The following is a 23653-nucleotide window of genomic DNA, read 5'->3' as shown; positions in this document are numbered from 1 at the left end:
AGGACTGTCTAGGAGTGGTCTGAGTGGGGAGGGGAAAACGGAAAACTAGCTGTTATTAACAGAGAGGTTTGGAACTCTCTTTCTTATAGACCTATTAACCAATTTACTGCCTGGTAATGTCACCAGGCAGACCAAAACTCCACCAAAACAGGCTGAAATTTCAGGTGGTCCTTTCAAACAGCTCTTACACTAAAGGGGCATTATTGTCATTTTCACGCTTTCTCAGTATTATTCCAACCTCATTCTGTAGAAATATATATATATATATATAAAACACAGGAAAATTGTGTTGTTGACTGCACTGGGCCTTTAAGAAAACCTAACCCTCCTACTCCTACCCGATCCTGCACTACTAAGAAAATAAAAAAGAGCCCTACTAACTTCTAACAAACCCTTCCAACCCAATCCAACCTCAATAACCCTACACATTAATCTCTCCCTCTCTTCCACATACAACAATACAATAGCACATGCTCCATAGTTTCATCAACCATATACACCGGCCGTACAGAAACCATTCACATGCTTGCCAACCAAATGTAATGACACTTTAAATGTACAATGTCCTAGGTGCAACCAAGCAAACACCACCTCTTCCTTCCTAAACTGACCTTTGAATCTTGGTCCATCAACCTTTCTTTGGAGGGCATATAAATGCCAGCCTTTGGCTCGGAGTCCCAACTCTTCTGCCACACAAAATGGCTCTGATCTTACATTTGGCCTCACCTCTACCCTGTGGAGCACGAATATCAATTTTAATTTGTGTTAAAGCCCCTTTGGCTATATATTTTTGCAAAAAAATATAAGATAAACAGAGTAGCAGCAGCTTGTATGTGAGTGAGTGTGCGTGTATGTAGAGTCAGTATAAATGTATGTGCATATTATGTGTGAATGAGAAGATGGAGTGTGAGTGTGTAGGACCCTGTGAGTGTGCATAGAGACAGTGCAAAAATAAAGATACAAGGTTAACTCAAATAGTCCGTGTAGCTATTTTGTTAGCTATTAAGCAGTGGTATTGTTTGGGGTTAGAAGCTATTCAAAAGCCTGTTGGTGTCAGACTTGATGCAGCGGTACCGCTTGCCGTGCGGAAGCAGAGAGAATAGTCTATGGCTTTAACGATTTTCCGGGCCTTTCTTCCACCCTGCCTGATATACACTATACACAAAGGTATGTGGACACCCCTTCAAATGTGTGGATTCTGCTATTTCAGCCACACCCATTGCTGACAGGTATATAAAATTGAGCACACAGCCATACAATCTCCATAGACAAACATTGGCAGAATTGCCTTACTGAAGAGCTCAGTGACTTTCAACTTGGCACCGTCATAGGATGTCACCTTTCCAACAAGTCAGTATGTCACATTTCTGCCCTGCTAGAGCTGCCCCCGTCAACTGTAAGTGCTGTTATTGTGAAGTGGAGACATCTAGTAGAAGCAACAACGGCTCAGCCACGAAGTGGTAGGCCACACAAGCTCACGGATGGGACTACCGAGTGCTGAAGCGTGTAAAAAAACATCTGTCCATTGTTGCAACACTCATATACCGAGTTCCAAACTGCCTCTGGAAGCAATGTAAGCACAATAACTGTTTGTCGGGAGCTTCATGAAATGGGTTTCCATGACCAAGCAGCTGCACACAAGCATAAGAGCACCATGCGCAATGCCAAGCGTCGGCTAGAGTGGTGTAAAACTAGCTGCCATTGGAGTGATGAATCAAGCTCCACCATCTGGCAGTCTGACGGACAAATCTGGGTTTGGCGGATGCCAGGAGAACGCTACCTGCCCCAATGCATAGTGCCAACTGTAAAGTTTGGTGGAGGAGGAATAATGGTTCAGGCTAGGCCCCTTAGTTACAGTGAAGGGAAATCTTAATGCTACAGCATGCAATTACTTTAAAAAAAATGTTTTATACCTTTATTTAACTCAGCAAGTCAGTTAAGAACAAATTCTTATTTTCAATGACGACCTAGGAACAGTATAACTGCCTGTTCAGGGGCAGAGCGACAGATTTGTACTTTGTCAGCTCTGGGATTTGAACATGAAACCTTTCGGTTACTAGTCCAACACTCTAACCACTAGGCTACCCTGCCGCCCCAAAGCATTCTAGACGATTCTGTGCTTCCAACTTTGTGACAACAGTTTGGGGAAGGCCCTTTCCTGTTTCAGCATGACAAGTGAGATCCATACAGAAATGGTTTGTCGAGATTGGTGTGGAAGAACTTGACTGGCCTGCAGAGTCCTGACCTCAACTCCATCGAAATACCTTTGCGATGAATATATCCTTCCTGTTTGGCCCTGTCCGGGGGTGTCCTCGGATGGGGCCACAGTGTCTCCTGACCCCTCCTGTCTCAGCCTCCAGTATTTATGCTGCAGTAGTTTATGTGTCGGGGGGCTAGGGTCAGTTTGTTATATCTGGAGTACTTCTCCTGTCCTATTCGGTGTCCTGTGTGAATCTAAGTGTGCGTTCTCTAATTCTCTCCTTCTCTCTTTCTTTCTCTCTCTCGGAGGACCTGAGCCCTAGGACCATGCCCCAGGACTACCTGACATGATGACTCCTTGCTGTCCCCAGTCCACCTGGCCGTGCTGCTGCTCCAGTTTCAACTGTTCTGCCTTATTATTATTCGACCATGCTGGTCATTTATGAACATTTGAACATCTTGGCCATGTTCTGTTAAAATCTCCACCCGGCACAGCCAGAAGAGGACTGGCCACCCCACATATGCTCTCTCTAATTCTCTCTTTCTTTCTCTCTCTCGGAGGAACTGAGCCCTAGGACCATGCCCCAGGACTACCTGACATGATGACTCCTTGCTGTCCCCAGTCCATCTGACCGTGCTGCTGCTCCAGTTTCAACTGTTCTGCCTTATTATTATACGACCATGCTGGTCATTTATGAACATTTGAACATCTTGGCCATGTTCTGTTATAATCTCCACCCGGCACAGCCAGAAGAGGACTGGCCACCCTACATAGCCTGGTTCCTCTCTAGGTTTCTTCCTAGGTTTTGGCCTTTCTAGGGAGTTTTTCCTAGCCACCGTGCTTCTACACCTGCATTGCTTGCTGTTTGGGGTTTTAGGCTGGATTTCTGTACAGCACTTTGAGATATCAGCTGATGTACGAAGGGCTATATAAATAAATTTGATTCGATTTTGATTTGATTTGAATTGGAACACCGACTGCGAGCCAGGCTTAATCGCCCAACATCAGTGCCCGACCTACTAATGGTCAAGTCCCTGCAGAAATGTTCCAACATCTAGTGGAAAGCCTTTCCAAAAGAGTCAAGGCTGTTTAGCAGCAAAGGGGGGACCAACTCGATATTAATGCTCATGATTTTGGAATGAGATGTTCGATGAGCAGGTGTCCACATACTTCTGGTCATGTAGTGTAGATGTCCTGGATGGCAGGGAGCTTGGCCCCAGTGATGTACTGGGCTGTCCGCACCACCCTCTGTAGCGCCATGCGGTCGAGGAAGCTGCTATTACCATACCAGGCAGTGATGCAGCCAGTCAAGATGCTCTCAATTGTAGAGCTGTAGAACCTTTTAAGGATTTGAAGGCCCATGCCAAACTCCTCATGAGGAAGAGGCGCTATCACGCCTTCTACAAGACTGCGTGTGTTTGGACTATTTTAAGTCTTTAGTGATTTTGACACAGAGGACCTTGAAGCTCTCAACCTGCTCCACTGCAGCCCCATCAATGTGGATGGGAGAGCTCGCCTCCAATTTCCTTTGGGCTAGGATTTGAAAGTGTTGAGTTCTTTTGTACCTCAAAGGCTGGGTTGCATCTCGAAATCAACTTCCTCACCGTGTTTCATCCCCTTGATCTGCACCATTTAGAATCTTTCTCTGCACTGATCTGGAAAAACACAGCGTATATGGAAACAAGCAAAATGCAGTGGGCAGGGCGCACTATTATAGCCTATGCTGTTGCTAGTCCTACTCATTACAAATCAGAGACGATGAAGAGGAGACCACTTTAGACTTGTTGAGATGAAGCCATATGAGCATACCAGTATGTCAATGTAATGATCCTGTTGACTTTCCATACTATGAAATCATGTCGGTATGATTGTCAAAACAATATAACATGATCTGTTTCCCCCATTTGCTCACAGAAAGGGTAATGAAGAGCCAAGTTTACAGACAGAACTGTTATCCTACAGAGGAGAAAACATGGGTAAAAGATGTATTAACATTTTAATAACGATTGTCAATTAAGACAATTTGTGTTGTTCAAGCTTTTTTAAGTTGTTTCTTGAGGCAATACATCAAAGGTGATATGCAAATGCAAACTTTTACAATACAAGATAACTATTCCTCCCTTAAAAATGATACAATAATTATTCAAATGTACAGTAGACAACATTTAAAACTATCGCATAGAATGCATAATGGGGTGTTTCGTGAGCTGAAATAAAAAGATCCCAGACATTTTCCATACGCACAAAAAGCTTATTTCTCTCAAATTTTGTGCACAAAGTTGTTTACATCCCTATTATTGAGCATTTCTCCTTTGTTAAGACAATCCATCCACCTGCCAGGTGTGGCATATTGCCTGTGAAGGGGTGGGTGGGGCTGAGATGCTGAGGAGTATTTCTGTTTGTAAAAATCCCTTTTGTGGGGTGAAACTCATTCTGATTGGCTGGGCCTGGCTGCCCAGTGGGTGGGCCTATGCCATCCCCGGCCCACCCAAGGCTGCACCCCTGCCGAGTCATGTGAAATCCATAGATTAGGGCCTAATGAATTTATTTCAGTTGACTGATTTCCTTATATGAACTGTAACTCAGTAAAATCTTTGAAATTGTTGCATTTCTATTTTTGTTCAGTGTACATTTTTTCATTCACTACATGGAATATAGCACTATTATTTACTGGAGCTGGTCTCACAGCAGACATTTATGGATCCTCTTGACAATCTTGATCAAGTAGTTCTTGGCTGGTGTTACTGATGATACAATGTCCTCCACCTGGTCTTTCCTGTATAGAAACAATGAAAAGAGTGTTACAGTTGTTTAAGGTGCCCTGATGCAACAAAGTACAATCAATTGCCTAGAAACAGAAGTGTGCGTGAGAAGATAAACCTTAAGTCTTACGTTGTGTTTCCAATGTGCTTTTGGAAGTTCTGCACATGAAGGAGACAGATGGGGTAGGTGGAGGTAACAACTACGGTCATCTCAAACTTGGTAAATGTCTTGAGATTGGAAAACAGGATTCGAACTCTGATATAAAGAAAATGTTTTCAATCAGATATCTATTATATGTATCTATATATAGAAAATGTCCAAGAATGGTCAGTCCCATTTCAGTCAACATACTCTGGTGGTCTGATATGAGGGTAAATGTTCTTTCTATGAGTTGTATTTCTACAGTATGGTGTGTGATCCATCTATAATGGCGCCGGAGGAGATGGCTGCCGTTTTACAGTCCCCTAACCAATTGTGAGTGTTTTTTCGCATTATTTCTAACTTATTTTGTACATTATGTTTCTGCCACTGTCTCTTATGACCGAAAAGAGCTTTTAGATATCAAGACAGCGATTACTCACCCTGTACTGGAAGATTTATTTTTCTTCCTTTAACGAGTCGGACGCGAAGGATTTACTCCAGACACCTGACAAGGCTCTCATCCCCATCATTTACAGAAGAAAGAGTCAGAGATATATCGGTGACATAGGTCTGGGTGCCTCGTAAGGATCCGACGACGAGTGGGTAATCTGCCTTGGAAAATATTTTCCTCGTCATCGACCCTCTGTGGAGAATGTGTCCAAAGTTTCTGATAATTCTGCTTCACTGCTAATATCTGGAAGCACTTCATTATCAATGTTGTCCATCAGGGTGTTTGTTGCTCCTCAGTTCATGAGTGCCACCCAAGCAATTCTTCAGAAGTTTCCCAAAATCACTCACACTATTGCACTCCGTCTGGTTTAGTTCTGACGGTTTGGCCCTTTTGCGGGAGTTTGGGCAGGAAACCACCAAATGACAGTCGTGATGGAAGGCTTTTACTCTTCCAGTTCAAAGTAGTAGTCATATTAGGTTTGATATTGTGAATAATATGGTCTGCCAATTCAACACTTGCTGGATTCTCAGTCATTAATCCCATGGTTTTAGACCCGTAATCTATAGCTGTTCAGGATTCTGTCTTTACACAGTGTTTGTTGGAGGTCCTCGCCAGCTGAGATGAAGGTGCAGTGCAGCTACCCATCACTTCAGTGGATTCATTTATCATGCGGCTCATATGATTAAGTTTCAACTGGAGATCGGCCAAACTAATTCGCCTGGTCTTTGCCTTCTTTGGAGGTACATTATCATATTTTGAGACTGAAGAGGCAATGATCTTTCTGGTTTGTTAGGAATACAGGAGCGGTCTTCGTCTTTCAGATCAGGATCATTTATGTCTGCCAATCCATTAAATTGTTCTCTAAGGTTAGTGGGGATTTCTCCAAGTTGACCCTCCGGTAGAAACAAAGAAATTGCCTTTGTGGTGGATGAAGGGCTCTTCACAACATCATTGGTGGGTGCATCATGTTGTTCAATTTGCGTTAATCCATTTGGATTCAATTGCAACAGTCTAGCTCCTTGTCAGTTCCATTTAATCATAGCCAGAAGATGTACAGTGGGGAGAACAAGTATTTGATACACTGCCGATTTTGCAGGTTTTCCTACTTACAAAGCATGTAGAGGTCTGTCATTTTTATCATAGGTACACTTCAACTGTGAGAGTCGGAATCTAAAACAAAAATCCAGAAAATCACATTGTATGATTTTTAAGTAATTCATTTGCATTTTATTGCATGACATAGGTATTTGATCACCTACCAACCAGTAAGAATTCCGTCTCTCACAGACCTGTTAGTTTTTCTTTAAGAAGCCCTCCTGTTCTCCACTCATTACCTGTATTAACTGCACCTGTTTGAACTTGTTACCTGTATAAAAGATACCTGTCCACACACTCAATCAAACAAACTACAACCTCTCCACAATGGCCAAGACCAGAGAGGGTGTAAGGACATCAGGGATAAAATTGTAGACCTGCACAAGGCTGGGATGGGCTACAGGACAATAGGCAAGCAGCTTGGTGAGAAGGCAACAACTGTTGACGCAATTATTAGAAAATGGAAGAAGTTCAAGATGACGGTCAATCAGCCTCGGTCTGGGGCTCCATGCAAGATCTCACCTCGTAGGGCATCAATGATCATGAGGAAGGTGAGGGATCAGCCCAGAACTACACGGCAGGACCTGGTCAATGACCTGAAGAGAACTGGGACCACAGTCTCAAAGAAAACCATTAGTAACACACTACGCCGTCATGGATTAAAATCCTGCAGCGCACACAAGGTCCCCCTGCTCAAGCCAGCGCATGTCCAGGCCCGTCTGAAGTTTGCCAATGACCATCTGGATGATCCAGAGGAGGAATGGGAGAAGGTCATGTGGTCTGATTAGACAAAAATAGAGCGTTTTGGTCTAAACTCCACTCGCCGTGTTTGGAGGAAGAAGAAGGATTAGTACAACCCCAAGAACACCATCCTAACCGTGAAGCATGGAGGTGGAAACATCATTCTTTGGGGATGCTTTTCTGCAAAGGGGACAGGACGACTGCACCGTATTGAGGGGAGGATGGATGGGGCCATGTATCGCAAGATCTTGGCCAACAACCTCCTTCCCTCAGTAAGAGCATTGAAGATGGGTCGTGGCTGGGTCTTCCAGCATGACAACGACCCAAAACACACAGCCAGGGCAACTAAGGAGAGGCTCCGTAAGAAGCATCTCAAGGTCCTGGAGTGGCCCAGCCAGTCTCCAGACCTGAACCCAATAGAAATTCTTTGGAGGGAGCTGAAAGTCCGTATTGCTCAGTGACAGCCCCGAAACCTGAAGGATCTGGAGAAGGTCTGTATGGAGAAGTGGGACAAAATCCCTGCTGCAGTGTGTGCAAACCTGGTCAAGAACTACAGGAAATGTATGATCTCTGTAATTGCAAACAAAGGGTTCTATAACAAATATTAAGTTCTGCTTTTCTGTTGTATCAAATACTTATGTCATGCAATAAAATGCAAATTAATTACTTAAAAATCATACAATGTGATTTTCTGGATTTTTGTTTTAGATTCCGTCTCTCACAGTTGAAGTCTACCTATGATAAAAATGACAGACCTCTACATGCTTTATAAGTAGGAAAACTTGCAAAATCGGCAGTGTATCAAATACTTGTTGTCCCCACTGTAGGTGCCTTACTACTGCAGATGCTTTCAGCACCTAAATGAAATGTTATCCCACCACGTGCACTCTTCTCTGAGGGAGGAACCATCTGCAGGGTCCCACTCACACTGGATAAAATGTTTCCTCGCACTGAAAGGGTCATGAAGCCCCATCTTGATTGTCAGACTCAATAACACCGGTCTGACTTCTTGGCATATCCATATAATCTGAATCCAAAAGACTGATGTTGATCGGTTTTGTGACCCACTCCAACAAAATAATTGCCCTTTTCTCTATTGAAATTTGTCTTTGAGATGGTGGACATCCTAGCCAAAGTCTCATACCCATTGGCAGAATGACAAACATTTTCCCATATCTGTGCAGTGAGAGCTTGAGTCATGTCCATACCATTGCCATCTTCCCCGAGAAGTGTTTTAGTTGAATCCAACGTGCTGGCAGATCTTCCTTTACCACCTCGGAGTGAAGGCGTTGCAACACCAAAACATCTGGCGTCAATGACCCCAGTTTGGCTCCTTGTGATTTCCATGTCATCGGTACTAAGTTCTGCTCTATCCTGGCTCTCCTCAAACCTCTCCTTTTGGTGTTTTGTTATGGGGAACAATCTGCCAGTGGTCTCATCTGTCATGTTCAGACAATTTCTGTGATCTATAGACACAGTGAGAGATTTGGTCATGTCGATACCAGTCATCCTCTGATAGATGACTGGCTCTGTTGGAAGCTGACATTGAAGGAGATACTTTTCCAAGTAGGATTTTGCATGTGATTGACCACATTGAGGCTTTTGGTGTTGATGGCAACAGTTTGACTTCTAGTTATTTCCATGTCATCAGGATCCAATATGGCTACAGAAACACTGAACCCTCTGACTTTTCCCTGATGCAGAGCCCTCTCCACACTGTGAGCATCGTCTGAGAACGTGGCAGTTTCCATAGAGGATGGCACTAAGGATAAACCCAGGTCAAACTCTGTATTGGGTTTGCTAAGAGAAGGCCTCTCCATCACACAAGAATTGGAATCAATTACAACAGTTAGGCTTTTTGTGATTTCCATGTCATCTGGATCAGAGGATGCAGGTTCCCATACATTACAACTTCTCTGTCCTAAAGTCATCTCCATGTTGGCACTTCGATCAGAATGAAGGGACATCTCTGTTGTGGGGAACAAGCACTGGAGTGGCTCATTGGTCACTGTATGGCTGTTGGCCACAATATTTCTAGTGGGGGCCTCGGTCATGTCCATACCATTACAGTCTTCTGTAACAAACACATCTCTGAGAGAATTTCATGCAGGATAAACTGTGGTTTGTATTCCCCAGTAAGGGGATTTTGATTAGGCCTACACTTTTGAAATCAAAGGCAACTGTTTGACATCTTGTCATCTCTATGTCATCCCAGTTTGGTCATGAGGTGATATGAAAGGTCTGTTGATTTGGCTCAAAGGAGATTCTGTTTTTCTTGGGAAACATCCAGGGTGATGATTCACCTTTCTTGGTCAGAGCACACACATTCTCCTGGAGAGGTACATTGAGAGCTGCAGTCATCTCCATACCATGGTCATCATCTGAGAAGATCTGGGTTTAATTGGGATCTGATGTGAAGACCACACTAATGCTTTCAATGTTCCGAAGGGGATTTGGGCCTATCATCCCAATGGCTTTGAAGTCAATGGCAAAAGTTGGGCACCTGGTCAACTCCATTTCATTTGGATCAGTAGAGACAGATACCGGGCTGAAAGGGCTTCCCCTAAGCCAGTGTTCTTCAGACCTTACAGTTTGTAGACACTGAAATACTCCTTTGCCATCTATCAAAGTTGAATGGCTTTTTGTCAGATCCAACTGATCCTGTTCAGTTTGCATCGTAGATGTATTCATGAACTGTGGACCTTGCCTTTTAGGGCTAACTGAGGCCACTGTACGTTCTCAGTTGTCGACAAAGCTGGAACCTGATTCTCTTTATCAACTCTAGACCTGCACGCATTGAGTGCAGCATGGAAACATTTGTTGTCTGTCTTTTCTGGAGGGGATACAGCTCTGTGGAATGCCATTGTAGTTGAAGATTTGGGAGTTGGATTGCCCCTGGGGCCACATGATTTTGTTCTGGATCTATATCTCTGACTGAGGTGGAAGAGTTTTTAAAGAAGGCACAATTCTCTGTTGAGTCCTGGGAACACACAGTCTCACTTTTCTTAATTAAAAAAGTAAAATCCATGTTGCCATAGTTAGATATATTTACATTGCTTTCATGTGGCAGAACAATAGATAATTCTGAATCATTGGCGATGAGTATTGTGTGACTGTGAGTCATATCCATAAATGCTGTCTCCCCTCCTGTGAACATAATCATTTTCTCCCCATCATCATCCTGGTTGAACATTACATTTTCCTATTAGGGGAAACATAAATTACTTTAGTGTCTCATTAATAGCTAAGTCCACTACTACATAGATTAACACAGTACGTAGCGCACTGGCATGGTACATTTTTTGGGGGGGCTATTCATATGATTAATGAATTTGTAAGTACCTACAGTACCAGTCAAAAGTTTGGACACAGCTACTCATTCAAGGGTTTCTCTTATTTTTACTATTTTCTAAATTGTAGAATAATAGTGAAGACATCAAAACTATGAAATAACACATGGAATCATGTAATAACCAAAAAAGTGTTAAACAAATCAAAATATATTTTATATTCTTCAATCCTTTGCCTTGATGAAAGCTTTGCACACGCTTGGCATTCCATTCTTTCAACCAGCTTTGAGGTAATCACCTGGAATGCATTTCATTTATTAACACGTGTGCCTTGTTAAAAGTTAATTTGCGGAATTTCTTACCTTCTTAATGCATTGGAGCCAATCAGTTGTGTAGTGACAAGGTAGGGGTGGTATACAGAAGACAGCCCTATTTGGTAAAAGACCAACTCCAATATGTGACCCGTTTCAGGAAACTATGCGTTTGTCACGATTCACTATTTCACAGGAGAGCCGTTTGAACGCCAATAGTTTTTTGGCAGAAATGCCTTCTCAAACATGTGAACGAATACAATTGCAAAATTACAAGCCTAGTTGGTTTAGCCACAGAAAAAAACAGCAACCTTCCCGCTAGGAATGATTGGCTGAGATAATGAGTGGGCTGGACATGCCGAGAGATGAGTTTGGATTGGTTTGCCATATAACATTTAACTATTTGAGCTGGTCAGTATGTTTTGGTAATCCTATCTAACGCAGCTTTTTTTTTCATTTTTTTTTTTTCATGTATCGCATAGTAAAAATGCATACATTTTACTCTCCACTTTTTGGAGGACCAAGTTAAGTGGAATTTAACAATTGTTGATAGACATTTGTTAGCTACCTGCAGATTCATGCAGGGTAGTAACGTCATGAGTTATGATGTTCATTGTTTAGCTAGTTTGCTACATGTCTTAACAAAAGACTCCACTATGCAAGTAAACATTTCGGGTGCGTTCGTAAATTCAGTCGGGCCATCTACTCCGATTTCAGAGCACTCTCGTCTGAGTGTGCCAGAGCGCAGAATAACTGATGAATTTACAAACACTCATCACCCGTTGAATATGGCCGGTATCAGTAAACGTCGGCAGAAAAGATAATACAATTTTGCCAGCAGCACAGTCACTAACACTCAAAAAAAAAATAAGAACCAGCTCTGCTGGTGTCAGGGATTTCCTCCTCTTCTTCCGAAGAGGAGAGGCGAAAAGGATCAGAGGACCAATAAGCGGCGTGGTAAGTGTCCATGGTTCTTTTAATATGTAAATGTACACATGAACACTACAAAACAATAAATATGGAAAACCTAAACAGTCCTATCTGGTGCAAAGACAGAGACAGGAACAATCACCCACAAACACAGTGAAACCCAGGCTACCTAAGTATGATTCTCAATCAGAGACAACTAATGACACCTGCCTCTGATTGAGAACCATACTAGGCCGAAACATAGAAATACCCCAAAACATAGAAAAACAAACATAGACTGCCCACCCAACTCACGCCCTGACCATACTAAATAATGACAAAACAAAGGAAATAAAGGTCAGAACGTGACAGCTGGGGCGAGTACAATGGTCAGAGTGGGGTGGCTACAGCCAACAAGTGCTCAGCATGTGGGAACTCCATCAAGACTGTTGGAAAAGCATTCCTCATGAAGCTGGTTGAGAGAATGCCAAGAGTGTGCAAAGTTGTCATCAAGGCAAAGGGTGGCTACTTTGAAGAATCTCATATAAAATGTATTTGGATTTGTTTAACACTTTTTTAGTTACTACATGATTCCATATGATGCTTCATACTTTATGTATTCACTATTATTCTACAATGTAGAACATAATAAAAATAAAGAAAACCCCTTGAATGAGTAGGTGTATCCAAACTTTTGACTGGTACTGTATATAAACATTGGATAAATGTAGCTGTGCCATCTGAATGTCCAATTTAAAGAACCATCCCATTTTTCAGTCATAGCTTACCTTATTTCTTTGGTGTGAAACATGGAGGGGAGCATTCAACAAGGTTTCTATGTCTACATTCACAAATGGAAGGCAAAACAGTTTAAGGCGTCTTGGTCACAGAGTGCATTATACCTAAGATATCAGAGAATCTAGGCCTACCTGTGATTGGTTGAGCCCCATCATCAATGGAATCCATATGAATACTTATGTTTTCTGCCACTGTTAAATAAAAGTGTATGTCAGGAGTAAACACATGAAAAAACACTGACAATTTTGAAAGGTTGGATAAAATGAAAGTATTTAACGTGAGCAAGTAGTGCTGGATGTGTCGGAACTTACGACTTTTAAGTAAAGAACTAACTTAACGTTAGCTAGTTAAGTTGCTCACATAATAACAGAAATGTATAATTTGCCACATTCATACCGTAGCAACTTGTTCTCGAACAATTGTAATATGTTAGCTAGTAGCCATCAAAGTTGTTGTTGGTTTTGAATTTAACCGTCCCCCCTTGAGCATGCGCAGACGGATCAACTTCTTCAAACTGTCTGGTTTGTGTGGATACAAATGTTATACTGCGACCTCCTGGACGTCAATAAATCTTTATCCACTTTTTTAACAACAGCTGTATAAGCAAGTTTGACTCCACTTGTTATTTTAGCCCTACGTATATGAAGGTAAAATAATGTAATAAGTGTATAAGCATGTAAAGTATGATTTGCACCAGTGGCGGTCAATGCCATTTAGGATGAGGGAGGACTGTCATTCATATTCCATTCACCCAGTTCAATGTTATAGCGATAGGTTTAGGCTACAACATGATACTAACATTTTCCCTATACCCATAATGAGGTTGCTACAACCTAGCCTATGAATGAAAGTTTACAACGTAGGTGCACACAGGTCGAGAGACATGTTTCAGGTGACAGACAGTGACGTTTGTTTATCCATGTTTGTTCACTTTACAAGTCCACTTTACTTAATGCATATCTGAGGTTGACAGGTGCTAATTTCTCTGGAGAGTTCTGTGAACATCAACAGTCATGAACATGTCATTCTGAACAGCACCATCTTCCGAATTGATAACTTTGACATAATATGAAATCTGATGGGCCCCTTAACCTCCATAAAGTCAGTCAAACATGTTGCAACGATGTTTTGAAGCGATTATTGACAAAAGGGAATATTAATCATGAATTTAGAGAACATTGTTCCATGTACAATAGATTGAGGAGTGTTCATTTGAAAAGTGGTGTTGGATTTCATGTGGATGATAGTCATGGATAATGATAGATGTTAGACATCCTAGAGAATCATTTAAATTGAAATGTAGTCCACTCCAGCTCAGTTAAACATTCCCATTTACAAAATACGTCTGAACAACTCCAACAACACTCACTGTTCTTGTTAATGACTATTGTCTCACATTAATCAGGACAGCCCTGATCAACAGTCACAAAGTGCTTTACAGATACTCAGCCTAAAACCCCAAAGAGCAAGCAATGTAGAAGCACGGTGACTACCTGGGTGAGCTTGATTAGCATGGGTCCGGGACAAAGTAGCAGGGGTCCACAGCTGCAGTCGGAACTCCAGGAGGGGATACACAGAGAGAATGGGGATTAGTGAAGGCATGCCTACAATCACACAGGGCCCATATTCACAAAGCATCCAAGAGCAGGAGTGCTGATCTAGGGTCAGGTCCCATCAGTCCATATAATTTGATTCATTAGGATCTAAAAGGCTAAACTGATCCTAGACAGGGCCATCATGGAAGGAGCCTACCCAACAGAAGCAGAGTTGTGTTTGTTTGGCAGATCTGAAAGAGGCACAACATTATTTGAATGAGAATTCAGTCCACTTGACAATTCAGCAGAATTCTGGATTCTTCATGCTGATGATTTAAACAATTTAAGACATATAGCATTACAGTACAAAAAGATGAAAACATAATCATATTTAATACAGATAGATGGCTAGCTCTGTCCATGCTTTTCCTAGAAAATGCCCATCTGATATTATAGTTGATGTTGTTCTAGCTCACCAAAGCAGGCATTTCTCCTCCTTGCTGGTCTGCAGATGCATGGTCATGATGTTGTGGCTGTAATATTTCATAGACATTACACCAGAACAACTAGCTAGCTATATCAGATATACATTTTCATGAAAAGCAGCTCATAGCAAGCCAATAAAATGTATATTATTGCATTGTTTCGACATTGATATCTAGTTATCTAACTAAGATAAAAGGTGAAATCTCAGATTTGATCTCTGTAACAGTTTGCTGTCATCTCATCTGGGTACTACAACAACCCAATTGAAGCACCTGCACATCTAATCTTCTCCCCATCCCCTCTTGATTCTACAGGGAGCTAGCCTATTCTCCCTAAAACATCACTAGCAAGCTAGTCATTTTACCCCTCACTACATTCATAAATTATCTCGACTAACCTGTACCCCAGTACATTGACTTGATACCGGTACCCCCTGTATATAACCTCGTTATTGTTATTTTATTGGGTTCCTTTTTACATTAGTTTATTTAGTAAATATTTTCTTAACTCTATTTCTTGAAAGGTTAAGGGCTTGTAAGTAAACATTTCACAGTAAGGTCTACACCTATTGTATTCAGCGCATGTGACAAATATCATTTTATTTTGGTTTGAGCTAACGTTAGCCAACTTGAGCAGAGATCTCAGCTTGCTAACTAGCAAAGCCAACCAACTACACACCAAATATTAGGGATGACCCCATTTAGTCGACTGGTAGATTGTTTGGTTGATAGGCTGTTGGTCGAGTGAGAATTGTTTTGTCAATCAGTTGCTCGGGTGGTTGTTGTCTTTGATGATCATTTTGGCCTTCCTGTGACATCGGGTGCTGTAGGTGTCCTGGAGGGCAGGTAGTTTGCCCCCAGTGATGCCTTGAGCAGACCGCACCACCCCCTGGAGAGCTCTGTGGTTAAGGGCAGTGAAGTTGCCGTACCAGGCGGTGATACAGCCCGACTGGATGCTCTCAACTGTGCATCTCTAAAAGTTTGTGAGGGTTTTTGGGGCCAAGACAAATTTCTTCCACCAAAACTCACGGACCAGGCAAGGAGGTCATTAATCAGAGAGGCAACAAAGAGACCAAAGATAACCCTGAAGGAGCTGCAAAGCTCCACAGCGGAGATTGGAGTATCTGTCCATATGACCACTTTAAGCCGTATGTAACGGATGTGAAACGGCTAGCTTAGTTAGCAGTGTGCGCTAAATAGCGTTTCAATCGGTGACGTCACTTGCTCTGAGACCTTGAAGTAGTAGTTCCCCTTGCTCTAATTTTCAATATGATGTTTCCCTTGCATTTCTAAGAGGATGGTCTCTCAAAACACCCCATTTCCAGTTGGTTTTTCTTTGGATTTTCTCTTACCATATCTATTGTGTTATATTCTCCTATATTATTTTAACATTTCTACAAACTTCAAAGTGTTTTCTTCCCAATGATAGCAATTATATGCATATCCTGTCTTCAGGCCTGAGCTACAGGCAGTTTACTTTGAGCACGTCATTCAGGCAGGAAGTGGAGAAAAAAAGGGCCTAGCCCTAAGAAGATTTCTTAAAGAAAAAAATAAGCAAACACGTTTGGTGTTCACCAAAAGGCATGTGGGAGACTCCCCAAACATATGGAAGAAGGTACTCTGGTCAGATGAGACTAAAATGTAGCTTTTTGGCAATCAAAGAAAATGTCTGGTGCAAACCCAACACCTCTCCATCACCCTGAGAACACCATCCTTACAGTGAAGCATGGTGCTGGCAGGCACAGGGAAACTGGTCAGAATAGAAGGAATGATGGATGGTGCTAAATACAGGGACATTTGAATTTATGTATTGTTTTTACTTCTTCATATAGTGGTTGGCAGGATAATATTTATGAATAATTTAAAACAAACTTCATTAATTTTGTTAATAAGTAGGTACACTACCGTTCAAAAGTTTGGGGTCACTTAGAAATGTCCTTGTTTTTGAAAGAAAAGCAAACATTTTTGACCATTAAAATAACATCAAGTTGATCAGAAATACAGTGTAGACATTGTAAATGACTATTGTAGCTGGAAACGGCTGATAAAAAAAAGGAATATCTACATAGGCGTACAGAGGCCCATTATCAGCAACCATCACTCCTGTGTTCCAATGGCACGTTGTGTTCCAATGGCACGCTGTGTTTGCTAATCCAAGTTTATCATTTTAAAAGGCCAATTGATCATTAGAAAACCATTTTGCAATTATGTTAGCACAGCTGAAAACTGTTGTCCTGATTTCAAGAAGCAATAAATCTAGTTGAGTATCTGGAGCATCAGCATTTGTGGGTTCGATTACAGGCTCAAAATGGCCAGAAACAAACATCTTTCTTCTGAAACTCGTCAGTCTATTTTTGTTCTGGGAAATGAAGGCTATTCCATGTGAGAAATTGCCAAGAAACTGAAGATCTTGTACAATACTGTGTACTACTCCCTTCACAGAACAGCTCAAACTGTCTCAAATCAGAATAGAACGAGGAGTGTGAGGCCCCGGTGTACAACTGAGCAAGAGGACAAGTACATTAGAGTGTCTCATTTGAGAAACAGACGCCTCACAAGTCTGCAACTGGCAGTTTCATTAAATAGTACTCGCAAAACACCAGTCTCAACGTGAAGAGGCGACTCCGGAATGCTCACCTTCGAGGTAGAGTTCCTCTGTCCAGTGTCTGTGTTCTTTTGCCATCTTAATCTCTTATTTTTATTGCCCAGTCTGAGATATATATTTTTCTTTGCAACTCAGCGTAGCAGGCCAGCATCCCTGAGTCACCTCTTCACTGTTGACTTTGAGACTGGTGTTTGTGGGTACTATTTAATGAAGCTGCCAGTTGAGGTGTCTGTTTGTCAAACTAGACACTTGCTCAGTTGTGCACCGGGGCCTCCCACTCTTTCTATTCTGGTTAGAGCCAGTTTTCACTGTTCTGTGAAGGGAGTAGTACACAGCATTGTACGAGATCTTCAGTTTCACACAATCTTTGACAGCCATGAGCTCACATTTATTAATGTTAAGACATTGACCAGCTGCTTTGGAAAAGTAAATCACTTCGCATTGAAGCAGTGTGTCCCCTGTCGGAATCACTGATGTAAAAAAAAAGCCCTCTACGTAATTTCCAGTGTTGATGTAACATGGTACGGAAGTGACGTTACCAATATTTTCAAATCGTCTGGCGCCTTCATTGAGCTAGCTGTAACAGAACGGGCGCTTTCTAAAGTAAGTTTCTCTGTTTTTATTATTGAGTACAATATACGGGAAGAAAGCTTTGTTTTATTGCTACATTAATCAGATATGTCAGAATATTACCCATTCAGTGTTTTATTCTGTGGGTGTGGAGGTGTACATTTGAGTTGAATAGCTACGTCTTTCCCTGCTGATAGTTCTGGAGCTGGGATACTCTTTTCACGCCACTTCGATACAGTTACGGCCGGGATTTTCGTTAACCCTTTTCCAAACCTTAACCTATTTCTCGTAACTTTCTACGTTAATTATCCTAACCTGTTACGAAAGTCACTTCCGGTCGTAACTGTATTGAAGTGGCGTGAATTTATATGTTGGAGTTCATAGCCAGTCACTAGCCAGCTGTTGGCTTGTTGTGTAATTTGGATATTTATTGCTAAAAGTTACAATTTTCGTTGGACACAGTTTGATGGCATCGAAAATTCCTAGATGCGGACAGAGTAAGTGTAAGTTATTTCCCCTTCAGTTTCTACATTCATACAACTCGCCTCCACCGCAAGCCTGCGGGATAGCAGTGTTTTCGGTGTTTGTCTTGTCATTCAACAAAAAATGCAACTAGTAAGCATCTTGGCTCAGTCTGGAAACCCGATATTAAATTCTAGGTCGGGCAGAAAGCCTTTGGCTCAGGACAATTCCCCTCACAAACCTCCACAAGCCAGAATGTTGACTTAAATTATATTTTAACTTGACCTGTTGTCCGTGCAGTTTGTCCATTTGCAGATAGGAATGTGAGGCATATCCACATGAAAGTATAATTATATTTTTTTCAATGCTCTGGTAGTGCATTCAGATTTCCATAACCTGCAGTCGGCGCAATAAACGTAAATGTTGTGCACTGTTTACACGGTTAAGTTGAATTTAATTATACTTTCCTGTGGATAGGTCTCCCGTTCCTACTTTCAAAAGTACCAATCACAAGTCAATTAAAATATACTTTTAGGCAACATTTTGGCTTATACATGTCTTGAGAACTTTCCTGATCAAAATGCTAATTTATTGCTCACGTTGAATACAATGAAATTCTACATCTGTCTCCGGGCTACTTGTCTAATCTTAATTTCGCATTTTGTTCTTTACCTATATCAGGTGTGCGACCTGCTGGCAGTGCTGCAGAAATGAAGAGGGTGGCCAATAAATACGTTTTCAAAGAGACTGCTGTACCGTCAGACTTCAATTTCTTTCCAAAAACTGTTATTTTCAAGCCTCTCAATGAGAATGTACCAAGGTGACTGACTTTCAATTTACAATGGGAACATAACAAAGGCTATGTATGGGCAAGATGTTAAGACTATCTACATTCTCTTTTCTTTCCAGAAAGAATGTTGTAGCTAAAGTGCATAAAGGGTAAGATACCCCTTTTTTATAAGTTGGGAGAAATACATTTGACAATTACATTCTCATAGCATTGTCTTTGTTTTAATAGACCTTCCACCAGATATGGGCAGCAGTCAGAACTCAAGAGCCATAATCAACTTTTACTGGAAGCCAATGAAGAACTGCAGAAAAACCTTACAGAAACACAGGTAAGTTCGTTAAAGGGATGATTCACTATGTTCCCAATGTCTGCTATTATGTGAACAAAATGCACTAGGGTTTTTCAATGGGCTATTGAATGGAAGGTCTTAGGAAGGAGAATAGTCACTGTTCTCTGTTTGGTTCAGTGCTATATTGTGCACTCTTTCACTGTAGTCAGTTTATAAACGACACAAGTGTTTAATTTTGCAGCAAAAAGTTGCCCAGCTGGAACAACGATGCAGTGACCTCCAAGGAACCAATGCAGACGTCCAGAAACAACTGAAGGACTGCCATGTGCTACTAGTTGCTGGAAATATTGATCCAGGTAATCATTAGATGACAGGAATTGGTTCACCGTTACAGGTTCAGAGTGTTTATTTGGACAGTTTGGTGAGCTTTCTAAAGATTACTTTAACCTTTCTTCTGACTTTATTTCTCAGTTTTGGGAGAGAAAATAGGAAAAACTGCACAGCAAAATGAGGATCAACAAAGAGAGGTGGTGGTAAGGTCTTTTTTTGTCGGCCATATGGTTGAACTCCAGTCTGATTATTTAGACTCAAATGTTACTCAGGTCCTTGTTTGCAGGAATCTGGCTTTGTAATTGTGTTTAGTGATTTCTTTCAAATGGATCTCTCCCAACAATACAGAACGTATCCCAAGATCTGTTACGTGAACTGCAGACATTTGGTGACATGGCAACAGAACAAAGTGCACAACTAACAGTAAGTTCCATATGTTTGATTGACATGAAAGCAGAATTGACACTAATCCTGTATGCCAGTCTGTCTAGAGCTTGTTTACAATTAATTTCCAGGAAGTTCAAAAGACCATGAAGGCTCTCACCGATTCTCGGGAGCATCTGGTGCAGGAGAGGGAGAATTTCTCCTTGGAAGTTGAAGAAATGGATAAGGCTCTTGAGGAAGCAGAGCAGCTCTTGTTGGAGTAGATATTGTGTGTGTGTGTCTTTGATTTTAGTGTAAATGTAAGTAAATATTTTGTATCTTTCAACTAACTTTGATAAGTAATTTTGATCATTACTACCTGCAAAAGTTGTTTTCACTTAGTCATATGTTATTCATCTAGAAGACTGCACAATTTAAAAGTGATTGAACTGTCAGTGTTTTGCTTGACACAAATTCATTGATTTCTTTCTTGTATATTAAACTTTTCAATTTATCCCATGGTAATTCGGGTCCGTTTCTCTTGTAAAGGGGGAAAAAAGAAGCGATTTCTTAGTCCAAGTTTTTGCACAGCTTTTATTTTGAAATTCGTTTAACGAAAGCTGCCTACCGGAAGTTAGACGCAAGTCTGCACACACTGCTCGCAGATTGACTACACTAACCCAAGAACACGTTTTTTTTGTCGGGATAGACTGAAGTAAGAAACCATAGCTACATGCGTTCTTTTGTATCTTAAATACCTGTGTTGAATGATGGCATAACTCGCAGTTTACTGGCTTGAACTAGATTACCTTGCTAGCCTAGTTTGCCATTGGGCATTTCTAGCTATGTGTAGTTAATTGTAAAAAATGATCTGAATCTGTTGCACACAGGCTGAAAGCTTTTGTTTATTAGTCACGTGCACAGGGTCGCACAAATAATTGCAGTGTACAGTGAAATGTTATGCTCCCAACAGTGCAGGTAACAAAAGTTAGTGCTAATATGCACATTTTCAACTAGCGATGATAAATGTCCATTGGGCGTGTACAATGTCCATAGGGGAGAAGTGAATGAACTAATATACATATTTACAGCTGTAACAATTATACCATTCCGTTGGGACAGGGTAAATGTTCACTGCCTAGTGACTTAAGCACCCTGATGTTCTGGAGGTAGAAGCTATTGGCCAGTGATAGTTGCCATGACACTGTCTGAGTGATGGTCGCGGGGAGAACAGACCGTCGCTCGGGTGGCAGAGATCTTCTTGGCCTTCCTGCGACACTTGTTGTGATGTAGGTGTCCTGGATTGATGGCTTGTGAGGACAGTTAAGGTGCATTCGGCAGAGCTTACCACCCCTGCCCTGTAGAGTCTTGCGGCTGGTGGAGTGGCCGTGACCCAACCTAACAGCTGCCTTTTAACTCCCTACCTGGGATGTGTTATGTTAGGGAGGTAGGCGAGAACGCACTTCTGCTATCTTGGTTATTCCTATGCGGTGCCATTCCGACAACATAAAACATGGATTCTGTCAAAGGGCAATTGAATATAATATCAAACGTATTCGTAAAGCTCAGACATTTAAACAGGGTGGAACCAAACGGACATTTTGAGCCTAAATTAGCTATAGCTCTGAGTGCGCAAGATTTAGCTAGCAGAATGGTGAACACTTGAACGGGATTTTAACTTATTTATCAAACAACGATTAATTAAAAAAGTAGCCTAACGGGGTGGACATTTGAGTGGGACATAGACTAACAGGTGACAAGTAGATACAACTGTGTTTTATAATTATTTAGCTTTGCGCCATAGCTTTCCCACCAAAGAAATTATGACACTTCCTGAATGTGGTGTCATTGTAGGAAGGGGTTTTCTTAAATGGAGAATTACTACAAACTAACAGGGTGAAAAGTGATATCTGAGACATACAGAATCTTATAATACAATTGTTTTATTGATAATGCTACCTATAAAATAATGTTCAACATGTATTGGCTTCTATTTCTTGTGGCACTTGATAAACAGCTCCTGGGGAAAACCACCTACACCCTTTCAGAGTCCATATTTGGTGTTAAGGTAAAGGACACCTGACCTTATTTAAAGCATTTTGTAATTTATATTTTACACCAAATAACGGATATTTCCTTGGGACAGAAAAGGCACTTCCTAATAGGAATGATCCAGTTATCTAAGCCAGGTCTAAAATTGTAGAGGCAAAGATAACTAGCTAGTTAACCCTTTTCATCTGTGGTAGAGGGAATCTTTACTTTAATGAATTCAGCTTGTTAATTTTAAGTCGAGGCCACCATCCAAATGCAACTTTGCCTATATTGTGTGGCTTGCATTGCTATCTTAGTTTGCTTACTAGCTATCCACTTTCATGGGTAAAATGGCTATAGTGTATTGCATTTGCCACAGTCTCCAAATGTAGACTTGGCTAAGCTAGAAATGTCAGACATGCCAGTAAATCATTTGTGGATGAGACTGATGTGCCAATGCCTATTTTGTAAAATTATATGCTGGTTTTTGGCAGGAAACATGCTATGGAAATACCATATAATCACTTACCCAATTTATAGCCCATGCCAATGTCAAACTTTTTCAGTTGTATGTGTTTTTCTCATGTCTTCAATGGGGTTTCTCATTTGCAGTGCATTCAGAAAGTACTCATACCCCCTTCACTTTTTCCACATTATCTTATGTTACAGCCTTATTCTAAAATTGATAAAGTTAATGTTTTTCCTCATCAATCTATACCCCATAATGACAAAGCAAAAACAGGTTTCTATTTTTCTCTCATTTATTGCAAATAAAAAACATTCCTTATTTCCGTAAGTATTCAGGCTCTTTGCGATAACTCAAAATTGAGCTCCGGTGCATCCTATTTCCGTTTATCGTCCTTGATGTTTCTACAACTTGATTGGAGTCCACCTGAGGTAAATTCAATTGATTGGACATGATTTTTAAAGGCACACACCTTTCTATATATGCTCCCACAGTTGACAGTACATGTCAGAGCAAAACCAAACCATAAGGTCGAAGGAATTGTCCGTAGAGGGCTGAGATAGGATTGTGTCAAGGCACAGGTCTGGGGAAGGGGCACCTTCAATGCTGCAGAAATGGTTTGATACCAAGAACACAGTGGCCTCAATCATTCTTAAATGGAAGAAGTTTGGACCCAACAAGACTCTTCCTAGAGCTGGCCACACTGAGCAAATGGTTGGAGAAGGGCCTTGGTCAGGGAAGTGACCAAGAACCCAATGGTCACTGACCGAGTTCCTCTGTGGAGATGGGAGAACCTTCCAGAAGGACAACCATCTCTGCAGTACTCCACCAATCAGGCCTTTTATGGTAGAGTGGCCAGACTGAAGCCACTCCTCAGTAAAAGGCAAAACAGCCTGCTTGGAGTTTGCCAAAAGGCACCTAAACACTCAGATCATACGAAACTAGGTTCTCTGGTCTGATGAAACCAAGTGGGAACTCTTTGGCATGAATGTCAAGCGTCACATCTGGAAGAAACTTGGCACCATTCC

At 41.4% G+C, this 23653-nt stretch overlaps 2 protein-coding genes and 1 long non-coding RNA gene across 6 annotated transcripts in view; 2 read left to right on the top strand and 1 right to left on the bottom strand.

Moving 5' to 3' along the window:
- Nucleotides 1-4186: 4186 nt before the first annotated feature.
- On the bottom strand, nt 4187-13204 carry LOC109866664 (uncharacterized). The gene is made up of 5 exons (XR_002251713.2): nt 13096-13204; nt 12831-12890; nt 12690-12742; nt 5093-5218; nt 4187-4976 (listed from the first exon to the last, which is right to left on the bottom strand). It is a non-coding gene; the product is annotated as an uncharacterized LOC109866664 (long non-coding RNA).
- A 4620-nt stretch (nt 13205-17824) lies between these two features.
- knstrn (kinetochore localized astrin (SPAG5) binding protein) lies at nt 17825-20653 on the top strand. 4 transcript variants are annotated; one of them, XM_020455214.2, is made up of 9 exons: nt 17829-17927; nt 18357-18391; nt 19038-19176; nt 19266-19295; nt 19375-19474; nt 19677-19791; nt 19907-19968; nt 20114-20188; nt 20281-20653. In XM_020455214.2, exons 2-9 carry the CDS (start codon nt 18361-18363, stop codon nt 20410-20412), a joined length of 684 nt encoding a protein of 227 aa, XP_020310803.1. In that variant the 5' UTR covers nt 17829-17927; nt 18357-18360; the 3' UTR covers nt 20413-20653. The 4 variants fall into 4 exon arrangements, with proteins under 4 accessions (XP_020310804.1, XP_020310803.1, XP_020310802.1 ...); XM_020455213.2 differs by having other exon boundaries at nt 17832-17927; nt 18357-18397; XM_020455215.2 differs by lacking the exon at nt 18357-18391 and having other exon boundaries at nt 17825-17927.
- An 89-nt stretch (nt 20654-20742) lies between these two features.
- LOC109866515 (protein dispatched homolog 1) overlaps nt 20743-23653 on the top strand; it is a 73484-nt gene continuing 70573 nt past the window's right edge. The window contains exon 1 of the mRNA XM_031800470.1: nt 20743-20843. The gene's annotated coding sequence lies outside the window, so the exon portion shown is untranslated. The remainder of the gene's footprint in view (nt 20844-23653) is intronic.

Source organism: Oncorhynchus kisutch, linkage group LG21 (genome assembly GCF_002021735.2).
Source record: "Oncorhynchus kisutch isolate 150728-3 linkage group LG21, Okis_V2, whole genome shotgun sequence".
NCBI lineage: Eukaryota > Metazoa > Chordata > Actinopteri > Salmoniformes > Salmonidae > Oncorhynchus > Oncorhynchus kisutch.
The sequence above is the reverse complement of the archived record's forward strand: the minus strand, read 5'-3'. Positions and strand labels throughout refer to the sequence as shown.